The sequence below is a fragment of the Ranitomeya imitator genome, chromosome 6 (genome assembly GCF_032444005.1).
Source record: "Ranitomeya imitator isolate aRanImi1 chromosome 6, aRanImi1.pri, whole genome shotgun sequence".
In the NCBI taxonomy this organism is placed as follows: Eukaryota; Metazoa; Chordata; class Amphibia; order Anura; family Dendrobatidae; genus Ranitomeya; species Ranitomeya imitator.
In genome coordinates, this window is record NC_091287.1 from 45,456,170 (window position 1) to 45,481,834 (window position 25,665).

General features: G+C 41.5%; 1 protein-coding gene across 2 annotated transcripts in view; it reads left to right on the top strand.

Annotated features, from left to right (window-relative positions):
- Positions 1 to 25,665, top strand: part of GPR158 (G protein-coupled receptor 158) — a 332,397-nt gene that overhangs the window by 128,135 nt on the left and 178,597 nt on the right. For both annotated transcript variants that reach the window (XM_069729592.1, XM_069729591.1), the window contains exon 3: positions 21,540 to 21,645. In XM_069729592.1, coding sequence (XP_069585693.1) covers positions 21,540 to 21,645 — 106 coding nt within the window. The remainder of the gene's footprint in view (positions 1 to 21,539; positions 21,646 to 25,665) is intronic.

Genomic DNA, 25,665 nt, shown 5'->3' on the forward strand with positions numbered 1-25,665 from the left:
GGGAGACTTTAGAAAAAAAAATAATAAAAAAAATATGATTTTATCAGGAAGAATTTAGAAACCAAATAAAATAAAATGATTTTTCCAGGGAGAATTTATAAAACAAATAAAAACAAAAATAGGCGTTCTATGGCCCACTGACTGAGAGATGACGCACACAGGAGTCAGGAGTGGCACACAAGCCCAGAGGCCAATATTTTTCTACCAATGATTGATGTAGTTATTTTCTCTGGTAGATTTTGGAACCCAAATCAAGGAAAAAAAATATAGGCTTTCTATGGACCACAATTGGAGAGAGAGAGAGAGAGAGAGAGAGATGGCACACCCAGGAGTCAAGACTGGCACACAAGCAGAAAGGCCAATATTAATCTCCCACTGTTTTTTTTGTTTGTTTTTTTTTTTTTTTTTTCAGGGAGACTTTAGAAAAAAAAATAATAAAAAAAATATGATTTTATCAGGAAGAATTTAGAAACCAAACAAAATAAAATGATTTTTCCAGGGAGAATTTATAAAACAAATAAAAACAAAAATAGGCGTTCTATGGTCCACTGACTGAGAGATGACGCACACAGGAGTCAGGAGTGGCACACAAGCCCAGAGGCCAATATTTTTCTACCAATGATTGATGTAGTTATTTTCTCTGGTAGATTTTGGAACCCAAATCAAGGAAAAAAAATATAGGCTTTCTATGGACCACAATTGGAGAGAGAGAGAGAGAGAGAGAGAGATGGCACACCCAGGAGTCAAGACTGGCACACAAGCAGAAAGGCCAATATTAATCTCCCACTGTTTTTTTTGTTTGTTTTTTTTTTTTTTTTTTTCAGGGAGACTTTAGAAAAAAAAATAATAAAAAAAATATGATTTTATCAGGAAGAATTTAGAAACCAAATAAAATAAAATGATTTTTTCAGGGAGAATTTATAAAACAAATAAAAACAAAAATAGGCGTTCTATGGCCCACTGACTGAGAGATGACGCACACAGGAGTCAGGAGTGGCACACAAACCCAGAGGCCAATATTTTTCTACCAATGATTGATGTAGTTATTTTCTCTGGTAGATTTTAGAACCCAAATCAAGGAAAAAAAATATAGGCTTTCTATGGACCACAATTGGAGAGAGAGAGAGAGAGAGAGAGAGAGAGAGAGAGAGAGATAGATGGCACACCCAGGAGTCAAGACTGGCACACAAGCAGAAAGGCCAATATTAATCTCCCACTGTTTTTTTTGGTTGTTTTTTTTTTTTTTTTTTCAGGGAGACTTTAGAAAAAAAAAAATAAAAAAAATATGATTTTATCAGGAAGAATTTAGAAACCAAATAAAATAAAATGATTTTTTCAGGGAGAATTTAGAAAACAAATAAAACCAAAAATAGGCGTTCTATGGCCCACTGACTGAGAGATGACGCACCCAGGAGTCAAGACTGGCACACAAGCAGAAAGGCCAATATTAATCTCCCACTGTTTTTTTTTTTTTTTTTCAGGGAGACTTTAGAAAAAAAAATAATAAAAAAAATATGATTTTATCAGGAAGAATTTAGAAACCAAATAAAATAAAATGATTTTTTCAGGGAGAATTTAGAAAACAAATAAAACCAAAAATAGGCGTTCTATGGCCCACTGACTGAGAGAGAGAGAGAGATGGAACGCTTAGTACTGGCACACAAGCCCAAAGGGCAATATTAATCTCCCTTTTTTTTTCCAGGGAGAATTTCTAAAACCCAAAAAAAAAAAAAAATAGGCTTTCTATGGCCCACTATTTGTGAGAGAGATGGGACGCTCAGGACTGGCACAGATGGCACGCTCAGGACTGGCACAGAAGCCCAGAGGCCAATATTAATCTCCCTTTTTTTCTGGGAGAATTTATAAAACCAAAAAAATATTTAAATAGGCTTTCTATGGCCCACTATTTGTGAGAGAGATGGCACGCTCAGGACTGGCACAGATGGCACGCTCACAACTGGCACACAAGCCCAGAGGCCAATATTAATCTCCCTTTTTTCAGGGAAAATTTATAAAACCAAAAAAAAAATTAAATAGGCTTTCTATGGCCCACTATTTGTGAGAGAGATGGCACGCTCAGGACTGGCACAGATGGCACGCTCACAACTGGCACACAAGCCCAGAGGCCAATATTAATCTCCCTTTTTTCAGGGAAAATTTATAAAACAAAAAAAAAATTAAATAGGCTTTCTATGGCCCACTATTTGTGAGAGAGATGGCACGCTCAGGGCTGGCACAGATGGCACGCTCAGGACTGGCACACAAGCCCAGAGGCCAATATTAATCTCCCTTTTTTTCAGGGAGAATTTATAAAACCAAAAAAAAAAATAAATAGGCTTTCTATGGCCCACTATTTGTGAGAGAGATGGCACGCTCAGGGCTGGCACAGATGGCACGCTCAGGACTGGCACACAAGCCCAGAGGCCAATATTAATCTCCCTTTTTTTCAGGGAGAATTTATAAAACCCAAAAAAAAATAAAATAGGCTTTCTATGGCCCACTATTTGTGAGAGAGATGGCACACTCAGGACTGGCACACAAGCCCAAAGGCCAATATTAATCTCCCACTGTATTTTTATCAGGGAGAATTTATACACCCCACAAAAAAAAATACAGAAAAATGAAAAGGCTTTCTATGGCCCACTATGTGAGAGAGATGGCACACACAGGGATGGCACTCTAGCAGAAATGCCAAATTGCCAATCTTAATCTCCCACCAAAAAAAAACAAAAAACAGGGAATGTCCTACAATTACTATCTCCCTGCCTGCAGTAATCTCAGCCAGGTATGGCAGGCAGCTACTATCTCCCTGCCTGCAGTAATCTCAGCCAGGTATGGCAGGCAGCAATAAGGAGTGGACTGATGCACAAATGAAATAAAAAGTGTGGACAAACAAAAAAGATAGCTGTGCAGAAAGGAAGGAACAAGAGGATTTGTGCTTTGAAAAAAGCAGTTGGTTTGCACAGCGGCGTACACACAGCAATGCAGCTATCAGGGAGCCTTCTAGGGCAGCCCAATGAGCTACAGCGCTGAGGGGAAAAAAAAAAAAAAAAAAACTTCCACTGTCCCTGCACACCGAGGGTGGTGTTGGACAGTGCAAATCGCTGCAGCACAAGCGGTTTTGTGGTTAATGGACCCTGCCTAACGCTATCCCTGCTTCTGACAAAGCGGCAGCAACCTCTCCCTAAGCTCAGATCAGCAGCAGTAAGATGGCGGTCGGCGGGAACGCCTCTTTATAGCCCCTGTGACGTCGCAGACAGCAAGCCAATCACTGCAATGCCCTTCTCTAAGATGGTGGGGACCAGGACCTATGTCATCACGCTGCCCACACTCTGCGTTTACCTTCATTGGCTGAGAAATGGCGCTTTTCGCGTCATTGAAACGCGACTTTGGCGCGAAAGTCGCGTACCGCATGGCCGACCCCGCACAGGGGTCGGATCGGGTTTCATGAAACCCCGACTTAGCCAAAAGTCGGCGACTTTTGAAAATGTTCGACCCGTTTCGCTCAACCCTACCGGAGATAAGTGACGTCAACAGTGTCCAGTGTCTGATTGGTTGCCGCCTGCTGCGAGCGACCAATCAGAAACGTGCCGTACTGTGACACACTCCGCCCGCCATTTTGGTGTGATTTTTGAATTTTTACCTCACAGCAAGTTTCTACTGCGTGGAGGCGGGCCCAGTGACGTTGCTCTGCAAGCTCCTGCCGAATTTCGTCAAAAAAATGATAATACCATTTACCAAAACTATATATATTTAGTTGTGAAGTGGTTCAGTGACATTTTCACACCAATTTTGAACTTTTGTTTGGTGTTTTCTCCATATACTGCCTATTATTTTTGTTCTTTCTTACTATTATTTATTAATTGTATTATTCTTACATTTGAATAAATAAAGTATATATGGATTCTAGACTCCCGATTCTTTAGAATCGGGCTGCCATCTAGTTTTTACATAATTAATTTGCATTTTATTGCATGAATTAAGTATTTGATACAATAGAAAAACAGAACTTAATAGTTGATACAGAAACCTTTGTTTGCAATTACAGAGCTCAGATGTTTCTTGTAGTGGTTGGCCAAGTTTGCACACACTATAGCAGGAATTTTGGCCCATTCCTCTATACAGATCTTCTCCAGATGTTTAAGGTTTCGGGGCTGTTGCTGGCCAACATTGAGTTTCAGCTTCCTCCAATGATTTTCTATTGGGTTCAAGTCTGGAGACTGGCTAGGCCACACCAGGACCTTGAAATGCCTTTTAAGGAGACACTCCTTAATTATCCTGGCTGTGTGTTTTGGGTCATTGTCATCCTGGAAGACCAAGCCACAACCCATCTTCAATGATCTCACTGAGGGAAAAAGACTGTCAGCCAAAATCTCGTGATACATGACCCCCTCATTATCCCTTCAATACAGTGCAGTCATCCTTTCCCCTTTGCAGAAAAGCACTCGCAAAGTATGAGGTTTCCCCCACCATGCTTCACTGTTGGGATGGTGTTCTTGGGGATATACTGATCCTTCTTCTTCCTCCAAACACGGCGAGTGGAGTTGATACCAAAAAGTTCAATTTTGGTTTCATCTGACCACATGGCCTTCTATCATGCCTCCTCTGGATCATCCAGATGTCATTGGCAGACTTTAAATGGACCTGGATATGTGATGGCGTGAGCAGGGGGACCTTGCGTGCCCTGCAGGATTTTAATCCATGATGGCATAGTGTATTACTAATGGTAATGTTTGAGACTGTGGTCCCAGCTTTCTTTAGGTAAATGACCAGGTATTCTCGTGTACTTCAGGTTTGATTCCTGACCTTTTTAAGAATTATCCTTACAGATCTTTCATGGAGCCCCAGACCGAAGAAGATTGGCAGTCATCTTGTGTTTCTTCCATTTCATAATAATTGTGCCAACAGTTGTTGCCTTCTAACCAAGCTGCTTGCCTGTGGTCCTGTAGCCCATCCCAGCATTGTGCAGGTCTACAATTTTTTCCTTGGTGTCCTTAGACAGCTTTTTGGATTGATTTTGCCATGGTGGAGAGATTCGAATGTGATTGATTGAGTGCTCAAGAGGTTTTATCAGCAGCGCATTGAATGACACCTCGTTCCTGCTCTTCCTTTTCCCTGGGTCCGTATGTGACCAGTGTCCTGCACAGCTGTAATACATGCTTATCTCACGTTGCTGAATTGCAACCACACCAAGTGAGTGGTCTCACTTTTTTACTCTTCCGTACCATCGGATAAGACCCTATTGCACTCTTTTGTCTCCTAGTTCATTCCTTTCTATTGATTGAGTGTTCTCACAGGTGCAATTAATACAGGCAATGAGTTCAGAGGAGGTGGGCTTCTTTAAGAAAAACTATTTCCATTCCTCAAATTACAGACTTCTCTATTCTTTGTAGGTGGGAAAACTTGCAAAATCGGCCAGGTATTAAATACTTATTTTCCCCATTGTATATGTAAAAATATAACTGTCAAGTTATTAGGTGTAACCAGCATTAATTTATGTATTTTCTATTCAAGCATTCAGCTAAATTATATGTTTTTCTTTTTTGGTGTCACTTTCTTAAACTTTTCCTTAACTGTCACTTTAAAGAGAATGTAATCTATATGATCAGCTTGTGTCTCAAAGGCTGGTGCATCAGTGGTAAAATTGAATATACTATTGAATAATCTATATGATTGATTTTCTTATTAGAATGGTATTGGATGAAAGGGTGAGATTAGGCAGCAAGTAAACAGTCAGTTCTTGAAGTTGATGTCTTGGAGACATTAAAAATTAGCAAGGGTAAAGATCTGAGTTTGATTAATTGGGATGACTAAATGATTGGGTCAGGACATCTCTCAAAAAGGCAGGAATTGTGGGCTGTTTCTGTTGTGTACCCGCCCTTGTGTGGTGTTCCCAGTGTACCGCTGATCATGTGAAGTGTATCTGGAGTACATAAGGTCTTGTGGGGTGTTCCCAGCGCATTGGAAAATACCCATCAAAAGTGGCCCAAGGAAAAGCAACCGATAAACTGGAAACAGGGTCACGGGCACCCTAGGTTCATTGCATTAAAGGTGTTAACTTGGCTCTTAAAACTCCTATACACATTAGAATAATGTCAGATGAACCCAATAATATATATGGGTTTGGCTCATGGTCTAATGCGTAAGGAGGCGCCAGCCGACTGATGGTCTGATGGTCTCTAGAGATGTCGACCATGCTTGTCCAATTTTGGACATTGTTCTACTTAAGATAAGTCGCTGGTGGCTTTTGCATTAGGAATACAGGAATGCTCGGCCAATGCGAGCGCTCCTGTGAATGGGGGTGTCAGCTGAAATTTCTGTCAGATGAACAATTGACCATCTCCCTCCATGCAGGGATGCCGGCTTACTCACCACCCCGACCCTCGGCATGGTCCCCGGAATGCTCCTGCTTCATGCTCACCTGCTGCTTTTAAAGGGTAAGATGCCCCAAGCTGACAGTTGGGAGACATTTAGTTAATGTGAACATCTGTTAGATGCCTTACAGCCAATAGTGGGGGGGGGGCATATAGTATAAAAGGTGCCCTCACCAAGTTGGAGGTGCATTTGCAACCCCTATAGTTACTGTTAGGTGGTTTAGTGTGTGCAACTGTATATTGCCAGGTCCCCCATCCCTAGTCATTTAATGTTTCTCATATTCTGTGTGCTGTTAGTCCAGTATAGTTAGGCTTTGTTCCTGTGTACGCTTCATCAGTGCCCGTACCCTGAAACTTCATTGGTGGTACCTGAACTGTTTCCTGAGACCAGTGGGTCTAACCTGTCCCTGTGGCCGTCCTGTAGGCACAGACAGAACCTGTCCCTGTGGACGTTACATCTTCTATCCGGAGACTGCACAGTCTGAAACTGTCCCTGTGGCCGTCCCGTCTGCTATACGGAGACTGCACAGTCTGAAACTGTCCCTGTGCCCATGCCATTTGCTATCCGGAGACTGCACAGTCTGAAACTGTCCCTGTGGCCGTCCCATCTGTTATCCGGAGACAGCAGTTTGAACCTGCATGTAGAAAAGCCGCGGAGACACCATCACGTGTTTCTCAACGCAAGCAATAAATAGCCAGGTCTTTCACCGGGAAGGAACAACCACGGGAAGGGCAGCATCCAAAAGGAAAACCACCTATGCCAAAACATGGTATCCATCCACAGACAGCTGTTTCGGGGTATTTGCCCCTCATCAGTACCCCGAAACAGCTGTCTGTGGATGGATACCATGTTTTGGCATAGGTGGTTTTCCTTTTGGATGCTGCCCTTCCCGTGGTTGTTCCTTCCCAGTGAAAGACCTAGCTATTTATTGCTTGCGTTGAGAAACACATGATGGTGTCTCCGTGGCTTTTCTACATGCATTTGCATATTTCCCATAAGGGATGGGGGCACTGTTCTGGATCACTGCGTTGAGAAACACGTGATGGTGTCTCCGCGGTGTTGGATGTTTTGATCTCCCCGAGGTCATTCATCCTTATGTTTATAGTCCTTGTACCAGGCACTGCTCCTAATAGCCAGTTTCCTACTCCACACTGATGAGGGGAAAATACCCCAAAACAGCTGTCTGTGGATGGATACCATGTTTTGGCATAGGTGGTTTTCCTTTTGGATGCTGCCCTTCCCATGGTTGTTCCTTCCCGGTGAAAGACCTGGCTATTTATTGCTTGCGTTGAGAAACACGTGATGGTGTCTCCGCAGCATTTCTACATGCATTTGCATATTTCCTATAAGGGATGGGGGCAGTGTTCTGGATCACTGCGTTGAGAAACACGTGATGGTGTCTCCGCGGTGTTGGATGTTTTGATCTCCCCGAGGTCATTCATCCTTATGTTTATATTGCAGTTTGAACCTGTCCTGGTGGCCGTTCCGTCTGCTATCCGATGACTGCACATTCTGAACCTGTCCCAAGTAGCAGTCCTATCTACACAGTCTGAACCCGCTCCAAGAGGTCGTCCTGTCTATACAGTCTGAACTTGTTTCAGTGGATGTCCTGCCTTGTCCAGGAGTCTGAGTTAATGGCTTAGACCCATGGGGTCAGCTGCGACTGACAGATGCCTCTCTGGAGCGGTCCTGGCAGCTTCCTGCCGCACAAGCCTGACCTCACCACTAGAGGCTCCAGTGAACACCAAGGTAGCTGTTTAGTTACCCCTCCAGGGTAGGTCTGGTCTGTGGCACAGTGGGTCCATAAACAACGTGCACCACCTTTGTGTGTAACAGCCAGCCTAATGTAATTTACTGTAAATCCCTATCTGATCAATCATGGGATGTGCTGGAAAAAGAAGTCCGATCCATGGTGTTTGAATCTCATAACTGACAGGATTTATTTGCTTAATAGATACCACAGGAGACCCTCAGAAATCTTGTCTTGATGGGTCAGAGTTATTTTTGACGCACATTGCTTTATTGTTATAATTAATGTATATATACGTACACTGAATAATGGCCAGACTATTTGGATCTACTAGATATTGGAGAAGAATTATACACCAGCACATTGGCACAGAGGATGCATTTCTGTGAAGCAAACCCTGAAATACATGTCAGAAAACTGTAGTGTGTGAAGCGCCTGCATCAAGTTGCTATGGAGATTATTGTATTCTCGCGGAATGCTAAAGCAGTATGACATGTGGAAATGCTTGGTAGCATCCTTTTCATTACACAAAATAAAACAAAAGAAAACAGCGCTGGTAAATAACAGTCCTGTGCCAAAAATATGCGCATCAGACATTCACAGGTATCCAAGTAATCAGGAACAATGTAAGATGGAAATGTAGAAATTATGATGCTTTAAACCGAATATCCATCTTCTAACAACATGTTAGCACCATAAACAAAGACTAATGGTGAGCAAGGTACTGGAATGGGGGAAGGTGGATTTTTCCGGTGGATGATGGGCAATGCCTAACCCTTTTGGTCCAATTAGTTCTGATCTTGGAAAATCCACAGCTTGATGTTTGTTGCAGAAACAACCTGTTCTAATGCCATTGGGAAACAGACAGCAGTGGGCAAAAGAGCACAAAAATTGGATTATTCTGCAGTGGAAAAACATTGATCAGATGAATTGAGATTTCTGAAACACCATACTCATGGAGGCGCTCAGAATTTGGAGCAAGCAGAAGAAATTGCTGAAGCTTTTCATGTCAGGTGTCAAGCTGGTGGGGTAATGGTGGGGGGATTGTGTTCTTGGCTTGTTACTAGTGTGTCACGCCCCCCTAGAAGACCTGAAGTTAGAAGGTCTCGTCGGGCAATGAATCGTAGGTTTTCTTTAGAAATGGTGTGATTTGAGTCCAATGTTAAATGTATTTAGTTTCTTCTGGCTCTGGTCAGAAACATGCAGCTCCATTTCTGCTGCTTCTGCTCTGGTCATTATCTCTTCCTATATAAACTAGTCAAACCTTCTTGTCCCTGCCAGTGAAAGATTTATCTTCCTGTGCTGTGTGTTAAAGCAAAAGTGGTTGGAATAGATTTGTTGTGGAGGTGTTTTGTGGTTTGCAGTAGTATGTGTGTGCTTATCTCCTGGTCCCCGTTCCTATTTAGTTTATTCCTCCCTGTCCCTATCCTCCTCATCCTATTATTGGTTAGTGCTTTTGTATGATAGAGGTTTTCTGTTATCCCTGTTTTGTCTTTGTGTCTTGTTTACATTACATTTCAGTCCTATGCATCATGGGGTGGGGGAGGGGACTGATCAGGGTTTAACAGGAGCATAGTAAGGTCGGAGACTTGAGCCTCTTAACCAATGAATGGCTACATCTACACTAATCCAATGATTCAAAATATATCTCAAAAATGGCTTCAAAATATATCAATTGATATAGTGTTTCAGGGTGACTTCCCTAAACACAGCAAAATATTTCTAATATATAGACTCCATTCTGCAATAGTACATTGGCACAACTAACAGAAGTAGATATGTATGAAAAAATTGTTAAGCTGATAAAATAGTAATTCATCGAAAATTCTTTGAATTAATAATGAAAAATAAATATGACACTATATTCAGATACCCAATAAAGTGCAATAATAAGTATGCAAAAAAAGACTGTAAAGTGCAAAATGATAGCTAGCTACATATAATATGCTGCAGAAATTACTTTCTCCCTCAAAAGCATATAATAGATGGGTTCTTCATGATGAATTGCATAAGAGACCACAGAAGGACAAAACACAAAAAACAGTAAACATAGTAAGACTGGATCAAACAAGCAACATCACCTCAGATGTTTGTGCCAGACACGCGTTTCGCCAATGCTTTATCAGGGGACAGATTTGTACATTTAGACAGTAGAGATTCTTAGCATTTGTTTACATTAGACAATGTGCAGCACTAAACGACCGCCAAAAACTATGACTTTTTTGTGCAAAGTGCAAACCAAAAGATCATTTCACCTGACGAACGAGTTGTGCTCTTTCATCGGGTGAGCGAGTGGTTGTCACGGGGCTGCCAAGACAGACTAAGGCTGGTTACCCGGGCCCCTGCGTTATCCCTCAGACTAGGGGAAACCCTGTCTGTCCCTCTCCCAGAATTTACACTGATGGTGTGCTTGTCTGGGCCGCCAGGCCTGGTCCTAACTCCTGTTTCAGCCCTATGCTGAAACCACCACCCGCCACCCAGTGAAGAGACCACACACCAATCCCCCACAGAGAGCACAGACAGGGAAAACCAAAAAACGCACCACGCCGCAAGCACACAGGGAAATACGATAATGTGCACAGGGCAAAACAAATACAAATATAGGAAGGAGAAATATAACAATGGATCATACACCACCAGATACGATATTAGTACTCCAAGACCACCACTCCAGACTGGAAACACTAAGCAAGAGGCACAAGCTATAATCGGCGACGCCCAATGTTCAGCAGAACTATTTAAAGGCAGTGCGCGTGACCCAGCTTCCAATCCGAGCACCAGCTAGATAAACCCCGGACAACCAAGATAAAATCTAGCCGACGCCACTGAGCGCATAGTGGACAAATGCGGAATTACCGCTGTCTGTCGGACGCCCTAGTGTGAATAGTGTCCGACATGACAGTGGTGCTCTTTCATCGGGTTCATCCGCAACCTGTTTAGAATGCAAGCTTTATCATTCACTATCATCTTGCATTGTAAATTAACCTGAAGCATTGCGACCGGTGAGTTCATCCCTGCATGGCAGCAGTGTACCCAGTGGAGGAAGGACTCTTTCACCATGCCATAGTCGTATTGTCATAGATTGGTACCAGTCATATGGCATGAAGTTTTTTTGCTTTCCTAAACATCAGAGTCCCCAAATCTTAGTCTTATAGAACATTTCTAGGATTAAACAGAGGGGTCTATTCAGAGCATATCAGTACCTCCATCTAATTTGTGGCAACTAGAAGAAGCTATACTGTTCATATGGGTCAATGGTCCTGTAGAAAGATTTCAACACCTAGTAAGATCTATGGCACGAGAACCTGCAGTGGTTATGAAGGACAAAGGAGGTCCAACCCATGACAAGATGGGTTTCTAATAAAATGGATATTCAGTGTATATTGGTATTTTCTCTACAGCTAATATCCAACACACACAGTAACTTTCCAGTAGAGGTCAGTTTTATCTAAATCCTGATACATTGATGTGACAAAATAAATATTCGTATTACTGATATTATAATTTTCAGAGGTAACAGATGATTTCCTCTTAATAAAGTCACAATGTTTTCATTTTGTGTTTTATGACTTGAACCATTTGTTGATTTGACACAGTCGGTCGCTTTTCTACTATGTAAGAAGCATCTTCAGCTTCGCCCTGTCTCTGTGGTGCTACACTTACCATCTGCCTTTGTGCATTAGTCATTACGTCCAGCCAAATGAAATGCAGCAGGAACTCTGATGTAGCTGGGTAGACCTTCTGTTACTCAACTGAGAACCTTAACTAATTTGTTATACACCGTTAAATAAAAAGATAGAAGGGGTTACAAGACCAAATAAGAAGCCAAACATTCCGCAAAATCATTCACAAATTCACATTCCCCAGACGAAACATCCATTGTGCATCCGTAGGTCCGTATACATTTATTGTTACATCTATGGTCTGTATGCACTTTTAATTACTTCTATGTCTCTCTTACACTTTATAACGGCTGGTAGTTATTGGTTCACTGGATTTATTACAACAGTATTTGAGTGTTTTATGTAATATTGTTTACAAGGTTCTATTTTCTGGGATTGTGTCCATGTTGTAGTAATGATGAGTTGTGTGGCTATTTGGTGGGTTGTTAGCCTGTTTGTTTGGTGCAGCCCCGTTGCTCTGCTGTCCTGCACATATGTGCTCGCTGCTGACTGGATGAGGTGGACAGTAGTATAGAATGGCTCCTGAGCTACTCTGCCTGTCCAGGAGCCTTTCCCTAAAAATGAATGAAGCTCATGATCAAGGATACCCCAAGAGGTGAGATTCTGCATGGTGCCCTAGATCGCTGTCGATTGAATGTCATTTTGTATTTCTTCCATTTTCTTACTATTGCACCAACAGTTGTCTCCTTCTCACCCAGCGTCTTACTTATGGTTTTGTAGCCCATTCCAGCTTTGTGCTTGTCTACGATCTTGTCCCTGAAAGCCTTATAAAACTCTTTGGTCTTGCCCATATTGTAAAGGTTAGAGTTTGACTGATTAATTCAGTCTGTGGACAGGAGTCTTTTATAAAGGTGACGATATAAGACAGCTGTCTTTAATGCAGGTAATGAGTTGATTACGAGCGTCTAACTGGTCTGTAGTAGCCAGAACTCTTAATGGTTGGTAGGGGATCAAATACTTATTTCTTACTGCAAAATGCAAATAAATGTATATAATTTATACAATATGATTTTCTGGATTCTATTTTTGATATTCTATCTCTCAATGTTAAAATTAACCTGCCCTTAAAATTATAGACTGTTCATGTCAGTGGACAAACTTACAAAATCAGCAAGGGATCAAATACTTATTTCCCCCACTGTAAGCGATGAGGCAGATTTATTCTTCGGGTCAGTGTGAGTTATATATTTTTTTAGGTTTTGCTGCTATCACACAGTAAAAATGCTTTTTTTATAAAAAGTATTTCTTTTTTGATCGCTTTTTATTCAGATTTTTCAGACACATAATGAAAAAAAAATAGCAATTCAGTCATTGTTTTTATTTTTTGCGTCGTTCACCGGGCAGTTAATTTGATAAGACCGATTTGTTCATCAGGTCGCTACGAATACAGCAATACCAGATTGATATCGCTTTTTTAATGCTTTGCTATTTTTACACACTAATAACAACATTTGAAAAAAACAGAATTTGTTTTTGCATCCTCATATTCTGTGAAGTGTAACTTTTTAATTTTTTTTTGCTGAATGAGCCATGTTAGGGCTTCTTTTTTGCAGGACGGTTTGGCGTTTTTCATTTATACAATGTTTTTTTGATCGCTTTTTATTCACTTTTTTAGTGAGTCAGTATGATGAAAGAGCGGCATTTTTGGCGTGTCTTTTATTGTTATTTTTTTACGACATTCACCATATGGAATAAATAACATGCCAATTTTATAGAGCTTTTATAAACTTTTTTGTTTATTTTTGCTTTATTACAAAAGCTGCATTTTGAGTGGTGAAACGTTTTTTCCTGATTTATGTACTTTTTCTTTTTACTTTTTTACTTAGTCCCACTGTGAGACATGACTAAAATAAAATTAACCCTAGAACGCATACCCATAGAAATCTACACATTCACGCACCTGGGGCCTTATAGGCCTGTTTACAATTATCATGGAATAACTCAAATAAAAATACTTTTCAAAGTTTATTGCAAAGTAAGCATGCATTCCCACTAGCGCAGGGGTCCGCCAGGACAGGATTCCGTAATGGATCTGACCTCCTGGTGATCCCAGCTAAGGCTGGCGGATGCATACCTGGGGCCTTGCAAGCCTGCCAGGTTACTTGTTTTCTATTTTCTGTAAAATTACTTTAGTTAGAATTTTGAAACTCTAGGTATTCCTCAGGTATATAGTTGTTAGTAATTTCCAGTTGCTCATATATTTTTATGTTATAGGCATTTCGGTATAACAACCTTTTTTGGGACTACCCCATATTCACGAACCTGGGGCCTTTGAGGCCTGTGTGCAAATAACACGGAATAACTCAAATAAAAATACTTTTCAAAATTTATTTTACAATTGCAAGGTAAGGATGCATTCCAACTAGCGCTGGGGTCCGCCAGGAGGGGATCCGTAATGGATCTGACCTCCTGGTGATCCCAGCTAAGGCTGGCGGAATCCCGCCATTCCGGCAGCCTTAGCTGGAGTTACCAGGAGGTCAGATCCATTATGGATCCCCTTCTGGCGAACCCCAGCGCTACTGGGAACACAGCCTAAGATGTGTATATTTCAAAACATAATTATGTGCATAAAACAACAAAAAAGTAAGTAAACGGGCACGCCAAATATAGGCATTCTATATGCAATTTTTTTATGAAAACATTTTTTGGTTGTAGCGAACTTGGTGCAGGAATATTTATTTGTAACTTTACATATTCCCCCGACAATTCTCGCATATTATTTTTTCGGCTGAATGTTCCTTGCATACATTTTGTCCGTTATATTTTTCCATGTTTTTTTTCTTCCTGACGCGATACGTTTTCCTTCTACGTTAGTACACAAAACTATCTCATAGTAGTGAATAGCAATTGGATAAAACTTAACCTTTATTAGGTATGTATGTAAAAAATGTTTACAATAAATGACATAACATACATAAAGGACCTGGGGAAGGATAGACCCTAGTGCTTTAGTGAACCCTGAGAGTGGTACAGCACATGGCTACTGCGACCACTGATTAGCCACAAGTGATGATTGTTTACAAATAAAGACTGGCAGCACCACTGGGGCATCTGAGATGGGCATTTTTATTTTTTTTACGCGATAACCTTTTTAAGTTTATAGTATCTACTAGTAAGCAAGGAACTGTCATAAAAAGAAGATTTTTATTCTTCAGTTATTCAATACTTTGTAAGATGCAGAAATCTTACAGCATAACTGATACAACCAAGACCTGGGAAGCTTGGGAGAGTCTGTCCTGTGTTACTGAACGCAATTTCTCAAAAATGTATTAACCAGGCTGCTTAAGTCCACAGGGCCCAGGAGCACCAACGTCAGCAAAGCTAAATATAACCACAGTGAGAATTCGTCTCCGCGCTTCCTGCCTTGTTATCTACACCCGCTCTACTTTCTACTGAGCAGCCAGTTGGCTGAAGCGGTGGGGTGATGGAGATAAGTATTGCCTCATCAGACTGTGTTCACATGTACAACGAACAAATAAATTGATTTGGAAAATGAAATGAAACATTATAATTCCTCTCCATAACCGGCCAGAACGGGAATCAAATTTTATATGGAACATCACTGTAGATATTAAATTATGCATCCGTATTACTGTAGGGCAAATGATACATTATATATGGCAGAGTGCAAATTACAATAGGCTTGGAGCGATATAAGTTTGCGATGACATTTAGTAGGGAATAGTAAAAAAAAAAATCTAGGTCAAATCTGGACCATTAATATCTAAGTGAACTTTTATGGTGATGTTTTCTGTGCTAAGATTTGTTGTTAATGTTACAGGCAAGCGTCTTGAGATGCTAGTCGGTAATTTTGAGATGTGGTGGAATTACTGTATATTCCAAATTCATAGCAGTTTGTTTGTAGACCCTTCCAAAAGATGTCATGAAGAGACTATTCTTGAACGTGACATCCGTAGAGATGGAGTACCATATTCGTCAAGGATTTGATATCGACTCCATTTGTATCTCATTGTATAAATTTAAGTTCGTAAGTGGGACGCAAAGTCACTATAGTAATAATAAGTCCCAAAGATGGAATGAAAGACTACAATAACAGATAGTAATATAGTACTACTTACTGGATTAGTAAAGGGAGGTCAAACGATCAGAGGTCAGGTCCAGGAAATCAGAGACAAAATCCAATTCACTAGCCACGGTTAGAAAAACCAGAAAGGCAAATATAGTTTACAGTGTGCAGGCAAAAGAGAAGTCAAGTCACAAGCAAAGAGTCAAGTCCAGGAAGGGAATAAAGTCAGGCTGGGTCAGGCGCAGAGCACAGAGGGATCAGACTTACACAGGCAGCAGCAAGTGTACGATTGACACAGAGTGAAGGAGCTAACATGATTAAGTAGAAGATTAATCAAGGAAAGTGAACACAGATGATGCAGCGTAACCCAGCACAACCCGTACACAAAGTAACATGTCAGACAGGAACAGAGTGGAGATCGTGACAGTAAGCTTCTTCTAGTGATGGCAGAATTTTAAAACTTAATGCCATACATTCACACCGTGTTACCTTGGCGTCCTTCTGGAATGTGTTTCTCTAAAAACCACCGCCGCTTGTGTCTTCTTGGCCAGAAATGTTGTAGGGCATGTGCATAGTACATTAGGCCACCTAGCTACTTAGAATCCCCGACAGTCTAAATTAGTGATCCCAACGCCAGTCCTCAAGAGCCACCACCACTTGTTATGTATTTTGTGCGCTGTACTGTATTTAGGATACTATCTGATGAGCTTATATATTGGATAACTATTCCGTGCTTTAAGCCTTGCTAGCATTTCCTCTGTGGTGTTGCTATCAGTGTGTCAAGAATGAGAGAAGAGGGTTGCAATGACAATCCAGCACAATGAATAAAAATAGAACCCAGCACTCAACTTAGTGTAAAGATTGTTGGTGTTTTCTCTGCACAATCCAACACAATGGGCAGCACTTTGAACACATTTTATAAGTGGTCATAAACTTGTAAATAACTCATGAAAGAATAAAGTTACGCTAAAATCAAGCACACCATTGTTTTTTTTGGTGAAATTCTCAATAAGTTTGATGTGTCACGTGACCCTCTTCCCATTGGATAAAATAAAGTTGGATTCAAAATGGACGACTTCAAAATGTATGCCATGGTCACCACCCATCTTGAAAAGTTTCCTCCCTCCCATATACTAATGTGCCACAAACAGGAAGTTGATATCACCAACCAATCCCATTTTATTTTGGTGTATCCGTTATAAATGGCCCACCCTGTAGTTTAACCATTTGTTTGCCTTATTTGGCTCTCCTAGATTCTGACCTAGCCAACCCAACCCAACTCCCAGTGGCCTTTGCAATATCTGACTATGGAAGCTGGTTTTGAGCTGCTGAAACTATAATACAAGTGATGAGGCTTCTATAGAGTGTGTTCAAAGGTAGAAAAATAAATGTTGCTAAATAATACTGGTTCCACTTGTATATTTTTCTGTATAGTTTAATAATATGGGTCTCAAATTGTGCTGGTGGCTAAATGATAGATTAAAAGTATTAACTGTTCATGTCTTCATTTTACATTCTGCTAATTATCTGCATATAGTCTGTGCATTGTTCATATACCTCTAATTATCATTCTTACTCCTAATGATATGTAATGATTCCTGGCTGGCTCGCCAAATAATTAGTATATCCATGGGAACCGTGGCGATCAAATCCTGGCCAGTTATTTAAATTGTTGCAAGTAATTAATGCATTCATTAGTTTAGTTAGAATTGTAGCAAATATTGATCATCCTATTTAGAAATAAATATTTGTTGTGCCATTGTTGTTCATTACTTATCATTAATGTAAATTGGACATAAAAGTTGTGATAGACCAGTGTTTCCTCCCCGGTAATCATCCCTTCATTATCTACTATATAATTGTCTAAGGGTCACTTCCGTCTGTCTGTCTGTCCTTCTGTCTGTCACGGTTATTCATTCACTGATTGGTCTCGGCAGCTGCCTGTCATGGCTGCCGCGACCAATCAGCGATGGACACAGTCCGGAAGAAAATGGCCGCTCCTTCCTCCCCGCAGTCAGTGCCCAGCATCCGCATATTCCCCTCCGGTCAGCGCTCACACAGGGTTAATGGCAGCGTTGACCGCGGTGTAACACACTCGGTTACCGCCGCTATTAACCCTGAGTGACCACCTTTTTACTATTCATGCTGCCTATGCAGCATGAATAGTAAAAATATCTAATGTTAAAAATAATAAAAAAAATAAAAAATAGTTACATACTCACCCTCCGGTGGCCCCCCGGATCAGGAACTGGCCTTTCCCGCTCCGCATGATGCCCTGGTGACCGCTGCATGCATTGCGGTCTCGCGAGATGATGACGTACGGTCTTGCGAGACCGTTACGTCATCATCTCGCGAGATCGCAATGCAACTAGGAGGAGGATGGCGCCGCTGCTGCTGCTCCTGTTGTTCTGTGCAGGGAGCCTCCATGCTGCCGGGTGTCCGGAGGCTGTGAGCCCGGAGCGGAGCCTGGTGTGGGGGCCGGGGCTGCAGGCGGACATCACCCTGCCCGTCCGACACTTCCACATCCAGGCTGTGAGCAGCGCCGGCCGGAACTTCACCCCCTCCCCAGGTAACCACGTGACCGCGGCTAATCATCAATGATTCCAGACAGACGGGAGCGGCAGCCACACAGCCCCATCCTCTGACGTCACCGCCCCACCATCACCCCTTAGACTCCTTATCTACTATCTGTGACTGGGCAATATACTACGTAGCTGGGCAATATACTATGTGACTGGGCAATATAGTACATGAACTACGTGGCTGGGCAATATACTATGTAGCTGGGCAATATACTATGTCACTATGCAATATAGTATGTGAACTACGTGGCTGGGCAATATACTACGTGACTGGGCAATATACTACGTGGCTGGGCAATATACTACATGGCTGGGCAATATACTACGTGGCTGGGAAATATACTACGTGGTTGGGCAATATACTACGTGGACATACATATTCTAGAATACCCGATGCGTTAGAATCGGGCCACCATCTAGTAGTATATAAGTAGATTGTCCTCATTTACATTTTTCTTTTTTATATTATATACAGTAGGTAAAGGCCACTTCTGTGACTCATGGAAACGAATTGGAAATAGCGGCATACACGTTATTAATATCACGCTTGTGCTGTGCCATCACTTGGAGCTGTTGACTTAGGACACCTTCTTCCATAGGCTTTCTAATTGTATATGGATGTCATAGTGGCTTCTCCTTGGAGCCATAGTGGAGAGGGACTTACAAAAGAGGCGCTCTTGCCTTAGCAGATCCATCCATATATGAAATGGTTCACCATTACTACTACCCTTGCATGCCCTCACATCCCAGTTCCCACAAATAGTAATAGTGCCCTCTTTAGACATCATTCAGTATTAGTCCATGCCCTCTTTCTTTACCCTAGGCAGTGCTTTTGCAACCTTTATATCAATAATGTCCCTTTTCTGACATAACATAATAGCCCTCTTTATGTCCTTCACGCAGTAAATGTGTTCTCACGCCACTGTGTCCTTTAAAAATAATATTCACTTTCTTCACCAAAACGGTATTAAAGGAGTTTTCAACAACCTGGACGACCCCTTTTTAATTAGTGCAGTCCTTATTATAAAAAAAAACCATCTTACTTATACTTAGTATTACAAATATAAAAAAACTGGCCAATTCAGGTAAGCCCAACAGCCAGCGAAAAGGTTTACTCCTTTGTTGGGACCCTAAATCTAACATGATGCCTTTCTGGAGATAAAAGCCTACAATTATATAGGCAGGTATGATCAAGCACAGCAAGTTAATAGTGGCCACTGATTCGTTACAAGGCTCACGTGGCATAACCATGGCACGCAAGAAGCGCCACCAACATCACTGGAACAGCGCCGGCACCGAAAAATGAGTCTAAGGTGTTTTTATTTTATAAAGGGGACTGCTTTATTTAAAAAGGGTAATTCCTACAAACCTATATTTTCACTATATATTTTGGCAGTCAGGTTTGCCTGTATGGTCTTACACCAGTGGCTATTCTTGTTTTTCATCTCCACTCTATGTGTATACTTTTTAAAGAAACGTTCTTGTCTTTTAATTTATTATTAATAAACATTATAAATTTTACCTGGGCTTAGTAGTTCTATTTTTCTGTGTGTGTTTTTTTTTTGTTTGTTTGTTTGATTTAAAAAGGGGTTGGCCAAGTAATGGACAACCCCTTTAACAACCTCCTTTGTGCTCCTACACAATAAACATGACCAACTTTGTGCTGCTAAAAATAAATATTACCAATTTTCCCCAGAAAATGACATAAATTAACTTTACATTGACAGTAAAGTCAGAAGCTTGTTTTACACCATACTAATATAATTCAAGAAATACATATCTACAGCTCTGGGACAAATTAAGAGACCACTGCAAAATGTTCAGTTTGTCTGATTTTTCTCTTTATAGTTATATTTTTAAGTAAAATGTAAATTTTTTTTTATTCTATAAATTTCTGACAACATGTCTCCGAAATTCCAAGCAATAAATTTTGTGTTTTTTTCTGAAAAGAAGAAATGGTCAAAATTAAAAAAAAAACAACAGTGATTTCAGACCTCAAATAATGCAAAGAAAACAAGTTCATAATCTTTTAGAAACAACAATACTAATGTTTTAACTCAGGAAGAGTTCAGAAATCAATATTTTGTGGAATAACCATGATTTTTAATCCCAGCTTTCATGCTTTCCACCAGTCTTTCACAAGGCTTCTGGTGCAAAAATGTAACCAGTTCTTCTCTGGTTGATGGCTTGTGACTATCCATCATCCTCCTGATTACATTCCAGAAGTCTTCAATGGGGTTCAGGTCTGGAGATTGCGCTGCCCATGGCAGGGTTTTGATGTGGTGGTCTCTTAACTTTTGCCAGAACTGTATATCAATAGTATAAACAAATCATAGTTTAGAAATAACCACTGTACTATTATATTATTCAGAGTACTAAGGGCTGGCTATATGTAATAGCTTTATATATACAGGGTGGGCCATTTATATGGATATACTTGGGTGGGCCATATATAAAGTTGGATCCAGAATGGCCGACTACAAAATGGCCACCATGGTCACCACCCATCTTGAAAAGTTTTCCCCCTCCCATATACTAATGTGCTGACTACAAAATGGCCACCATATATATACAGGGTGGGCCATATATGGAGATAAACCTGGGTGGGCCATGCATATGGATACATCTAAATAGAATGGGAATGGTTGGTGATATCAACTTCCTATTTGTGGCACATTAGTATATTGGAGGGGAAAAACTTTTCAAGATGTGTGGTGACAATGGCGGCCATTTTGTAGTCGGCCATTTTGGATGTAACTTTGTAAATGGCCCACCCAGGTGTATCCATATAAATGGCCCACCCTGTGTGTATGTATATATATTCATATATATATATATATTTAGATTTATCTTTATTCATTGTCTATATTCATAAAATAACATATATATATACATATGATAATGTGTGCAATCTGTAAAGCGCTGCAGAATATGTTAGCGCTATATAAAAATAAAGATTATTATTATTATTTGAAGTAGCATCACGTCCGTCTTGTCCGGATTGCCCTGTACAGTCAGCCTGTTGCCTATAAGACATATATATGTAAGAAATTGCTGACCTGCTGTTCTTTGAAGCAATCCCAAGTCTACATACATTACATTGCTTGTTTTCTTTATTCCAGTGTATACCAATTAAGGGCCTTGGATTTATTCTCGGAGCCTACAAATGCATTTGCAAGCCTGGATTTTATCATCCTCCTGACATCTTTTCAGAGAATGGCTTTCAAAGTAAGTGCCTTTGGGTTGAGCAACAACAAAAAAAAATAGTGTTATTAATAATGCAGGACGCCTTTTTATCCTTGTCAGGGTTATACAGTAAATCCCCAGTGGTCGGCAACTTTATAACCATATAATCACTTAAATAGGTTTAGCCCATTGTTTTGTCATCTATTGTTCTCTATGGGACCCTGAATATATTCTATTTTGCCATATTTTGCATACTATTAAATTAAAGGAATTATTAAAATAATATGTAATTTAGGGGGAAACATTTTTTTTTTTAAAGAGGGCACCAAATATACCGTATATATTTTTTTTAATCAAAGAAAGATATGTAATGGAAATTTATCAAGACTGTTATTTCGTGGCCCAGTCTAGAACCAGAAACCCAATGGACTAGGTTGTACCAGAATTATTAAAAGACGCACTCTTAAATCTTAATTAATTAAATATTTATGCCTGAATATGACATCTACTGACATAGATTTTAATTACCATTTATGCCAGGCTTTGGGCCTATTAGTAAATTTGGGGCAATTTTTACCTATCCCACCCACTTTCAAACAAGTGCTATGGGAGGGGGCTAAAGAGCAAATAAGGTCCAAAATGTCCGGCTTCAAATTTTGTCACTTTTTGATACCAGCGTGTTTTCAAGGACTTTGATAAGTCATCAATATCAGATTGGTGGGGTTAGGTGTCATGATCCCAATGGCAGGGGATCACAAAAGGACAAGCAGAAAAACAAAAACAAGCTCTAGGGTGATGGAACCTGAGCTGACCGCGATCCTGAACCTACACACACAACTAGCAGTAGCCGGGGAACGTGCCTACGATGATTCCTAGACGTCTCGCACCAGCCGAAGGACTAGCTTCCCCTATAAGAAGAAACACAGACCTCACTTGCCTCCAGAGAAACACCCCACAGAAATAGCAGCCCCCCACATGTAATAACGGTGAAATGAGAGGAAAGCACAAATGTAGAAATGAAAACAGAATCAGCAAAATGAGGCCCGCTAAAGCTAGATAGCAGAGGATACAAAAGTGAACTGCGCGGTCAGCGAAAAACCCTTCAAAAAACCATCCTGAAATTACTTGAACTCATGTGCCAACTCATGGAACATGAGGAGTAATTTCAGCCCACTAGAGCAACCAGCAGCAAGGAGTCACATAACAGCAAGCTGGACTAAGACAAAAAGTAAGCAAAACATAGAACAGGAAAATCAAAACTTAGCTCGTCCAGAAGATAACAGACGCAGGGAGCAAAGGCAAACAGACACGCTGATTACATTGATAGCCGGCGAGGAAATGACAAAACAGCCAGGTTAAATAGGAAACACCCATAACCTGATGGAACAGGTGGACACCAGAGACCGCAGAGAACACAAGTCACCCAGTACCATCAGTAACCACCAGAGGGAGCCCAAAAACAGAACCCACAACAGTACCCCCCCCCTTGAGGAGGGGTCACCGAACCCTCACGAGAACCACCAGGGCGACCAGGATGAGCCCTATGAAACGCACGGACCAAATCGGCAGCATGAACATCAGAGGCAATCACCCAAGAATTATCCTCCTGACCATAACCCTTCCACTTGACCAAATACTGGAGTTTCCGTCTGGAAACACGAGAATCCAATATCTTCTCCACAACATACTCCAATTCACCCTCTACCAGCACCGGAGCAGGAGGCTCAAGCGAAGGAACGACAGGTACCTCATACTTCCGCAACAACGATCGATGGAACACATTATGAATAGCAAACGATGCCGGGAGATCCAAACGAAACGACACAGGGTTAAGAATTTCCAAGATCTTATAGGGACCGATGAACCGAGGCTTGAACTTAGGAGAAGAGACCTTCATAGGAACAAAACAAGAAGACAACCACACCAAGTCCCCAACAAGAAGTCGAGGACCCACGCGGCGACGGCGATTAGCAAACTGCTGAGCCTTCTCCTGGGACAACTTCAAATTGTCCACCACATGACTCCAAATCCGATGTAACCTATCCACCACCATGTCCACTCCAGGACAATCAGAAGGCTCCACCTGACCAGAGGAAAAACGAGGATGAAACCCCGAATTACAAAAGAAAGGAGAAACCAAGGTAGCAGAACTAGCCCGATTATTAAGGGCAAACTCGGCAAGCAGCAAAAAGGAAACCCAGTCATCCTGATCAGCCGAAACAAAACACCTTAAATAAGTTTCTAAAGTCTGATTAGTTCGTTCCGTCTGGCCATTCGTCTGGGGATGGAATGCAGACGAAAAGGACAAATCAATGCCCATCTTAGCACAGAACGTCCGCCAAAATCTAGACACAAACTGGGATCCCCTGTCAGAAACGATGTTCTCCGGAATGCCATGCAAACGGACCACGTTTTGAAAAAACAGAGGGACCAACTCAGAGGATGAAGGTAACTTAGGCAAGGGTACCAGATGAACCATCTTAGAAAAGCGGTCACACACAACCCATATGACGGACATTTTTTGAGAGACAGGGAGATCCGAAATAAAGTCCATGGAAATGTGCGTCCAAGGCCTCTTCGGAATAGGCAAAGGTAACAACAATCCACTGGCCCGAGAGCAGCAAGGCTTAGCCCGAGCACAAACTCCACAAGACTGCACGAAAGAACGCACATCCCTCGACAAGGAAGGCCACCAAAAAGACCTGGCCACCAAGTCTCTAGTACCAAATATTCCAGGATGACCTGCCAACACAGAAGAATGGACCTCGGAGATGACTCTACTGGTCCAATTATCCGGAACAAACAGTCTTTCCGGCGGACAACGATCAGGTTTATCCGCCTGAAACTCCTGCAAAGCACGTCGCAAGTCTGGGGAGACAGCCGACAAAATCACCCCATCCCTAAGGATACCAGTGGGCTCAGAATTTCCAGGGGAGTCAGGCACAAAACTCCTAGAAAGAGCATCCGCCTTCACATTCTTTGAACCTGGCAGGTAGGAAACCACAAAATTGAAACGGGAGAAAAACAGTGACCAACGAGCCTGTCTAGGATTCAGACGCTTGGCAGACTCAAGATACATCAGATTTTTGTGATCAGTCAAGACCACCACATGATGTCTAGCACCCTCAAGCCAATGACGCCACTCCTCAAATGCCCACTTCATGGCCAAAAGCTCCCGATTACCAACATCATAATTCCGTTCAGCGGGCGAAAATTTTCTAGAAAAGAACGCACATGGCTTCATCACTGAGCCATCGGAGCTTCTCTGTGACAAAACCGCCCCCGCTCCGATCTCGGAAGCATCAACCTCAACCTGAAAAGGAAGCGACGTATCTGGCTGACGCAACACAGGAGCAGAAGAAAACCGGCGCTTAAGTTCCTGAAAGGCCTCCACAGCCGCAGGAGACCAATCAGTAACATCAGCACCCTTTTTAGTCAAATCTGTCAAAGGTTTAGCAACACTAGAAAAATTAGTTATGAAGCGACGATAAAAATTAGCAAAGCCCAAGAACTTCTTTAGACTCTTAAGAGATGTAGGCTGCGTCCAGTCACAAATAGCCTGAACCTTGACGGGATCCATCTCAATAGTAGAAGGGGAAAAAATATACCCCAAAAAAGAAATCTTCTGGACTCCAAAGAGACATTTAGAACCCTTTACAAACAAAGAATTGGCCCGCAGGACCTGAAACACCCTGCCTTATCCGCACAAGATTATACGCACCCCTAAGATCAATCTTAGTGAACCATTTAGCCCCCTTAATGCGAGCAAATAAATCAGTCAACAATGGCAAAGGATACTGATATTTGACTGTAATCTTATTCAAAAGACGATAATCTATGCAAGGCCTCAAGGAACCATCTTTTTTAGCCACAAAAAAAAAACCTGCTCCCAAAGGGGACGAAGATGGACGGATATGTCCCTTTTCCAAGGACTCCTTAATATAATTCCGCATAGCAGTATGCTCTGGCACTGACAGATTGAACAAACGACCTTTCGGGAACTTACTGCCAGGAATCAAATTTATAGCACAATCGCAATCCCTGTGAGGAGGAAGCGAACTG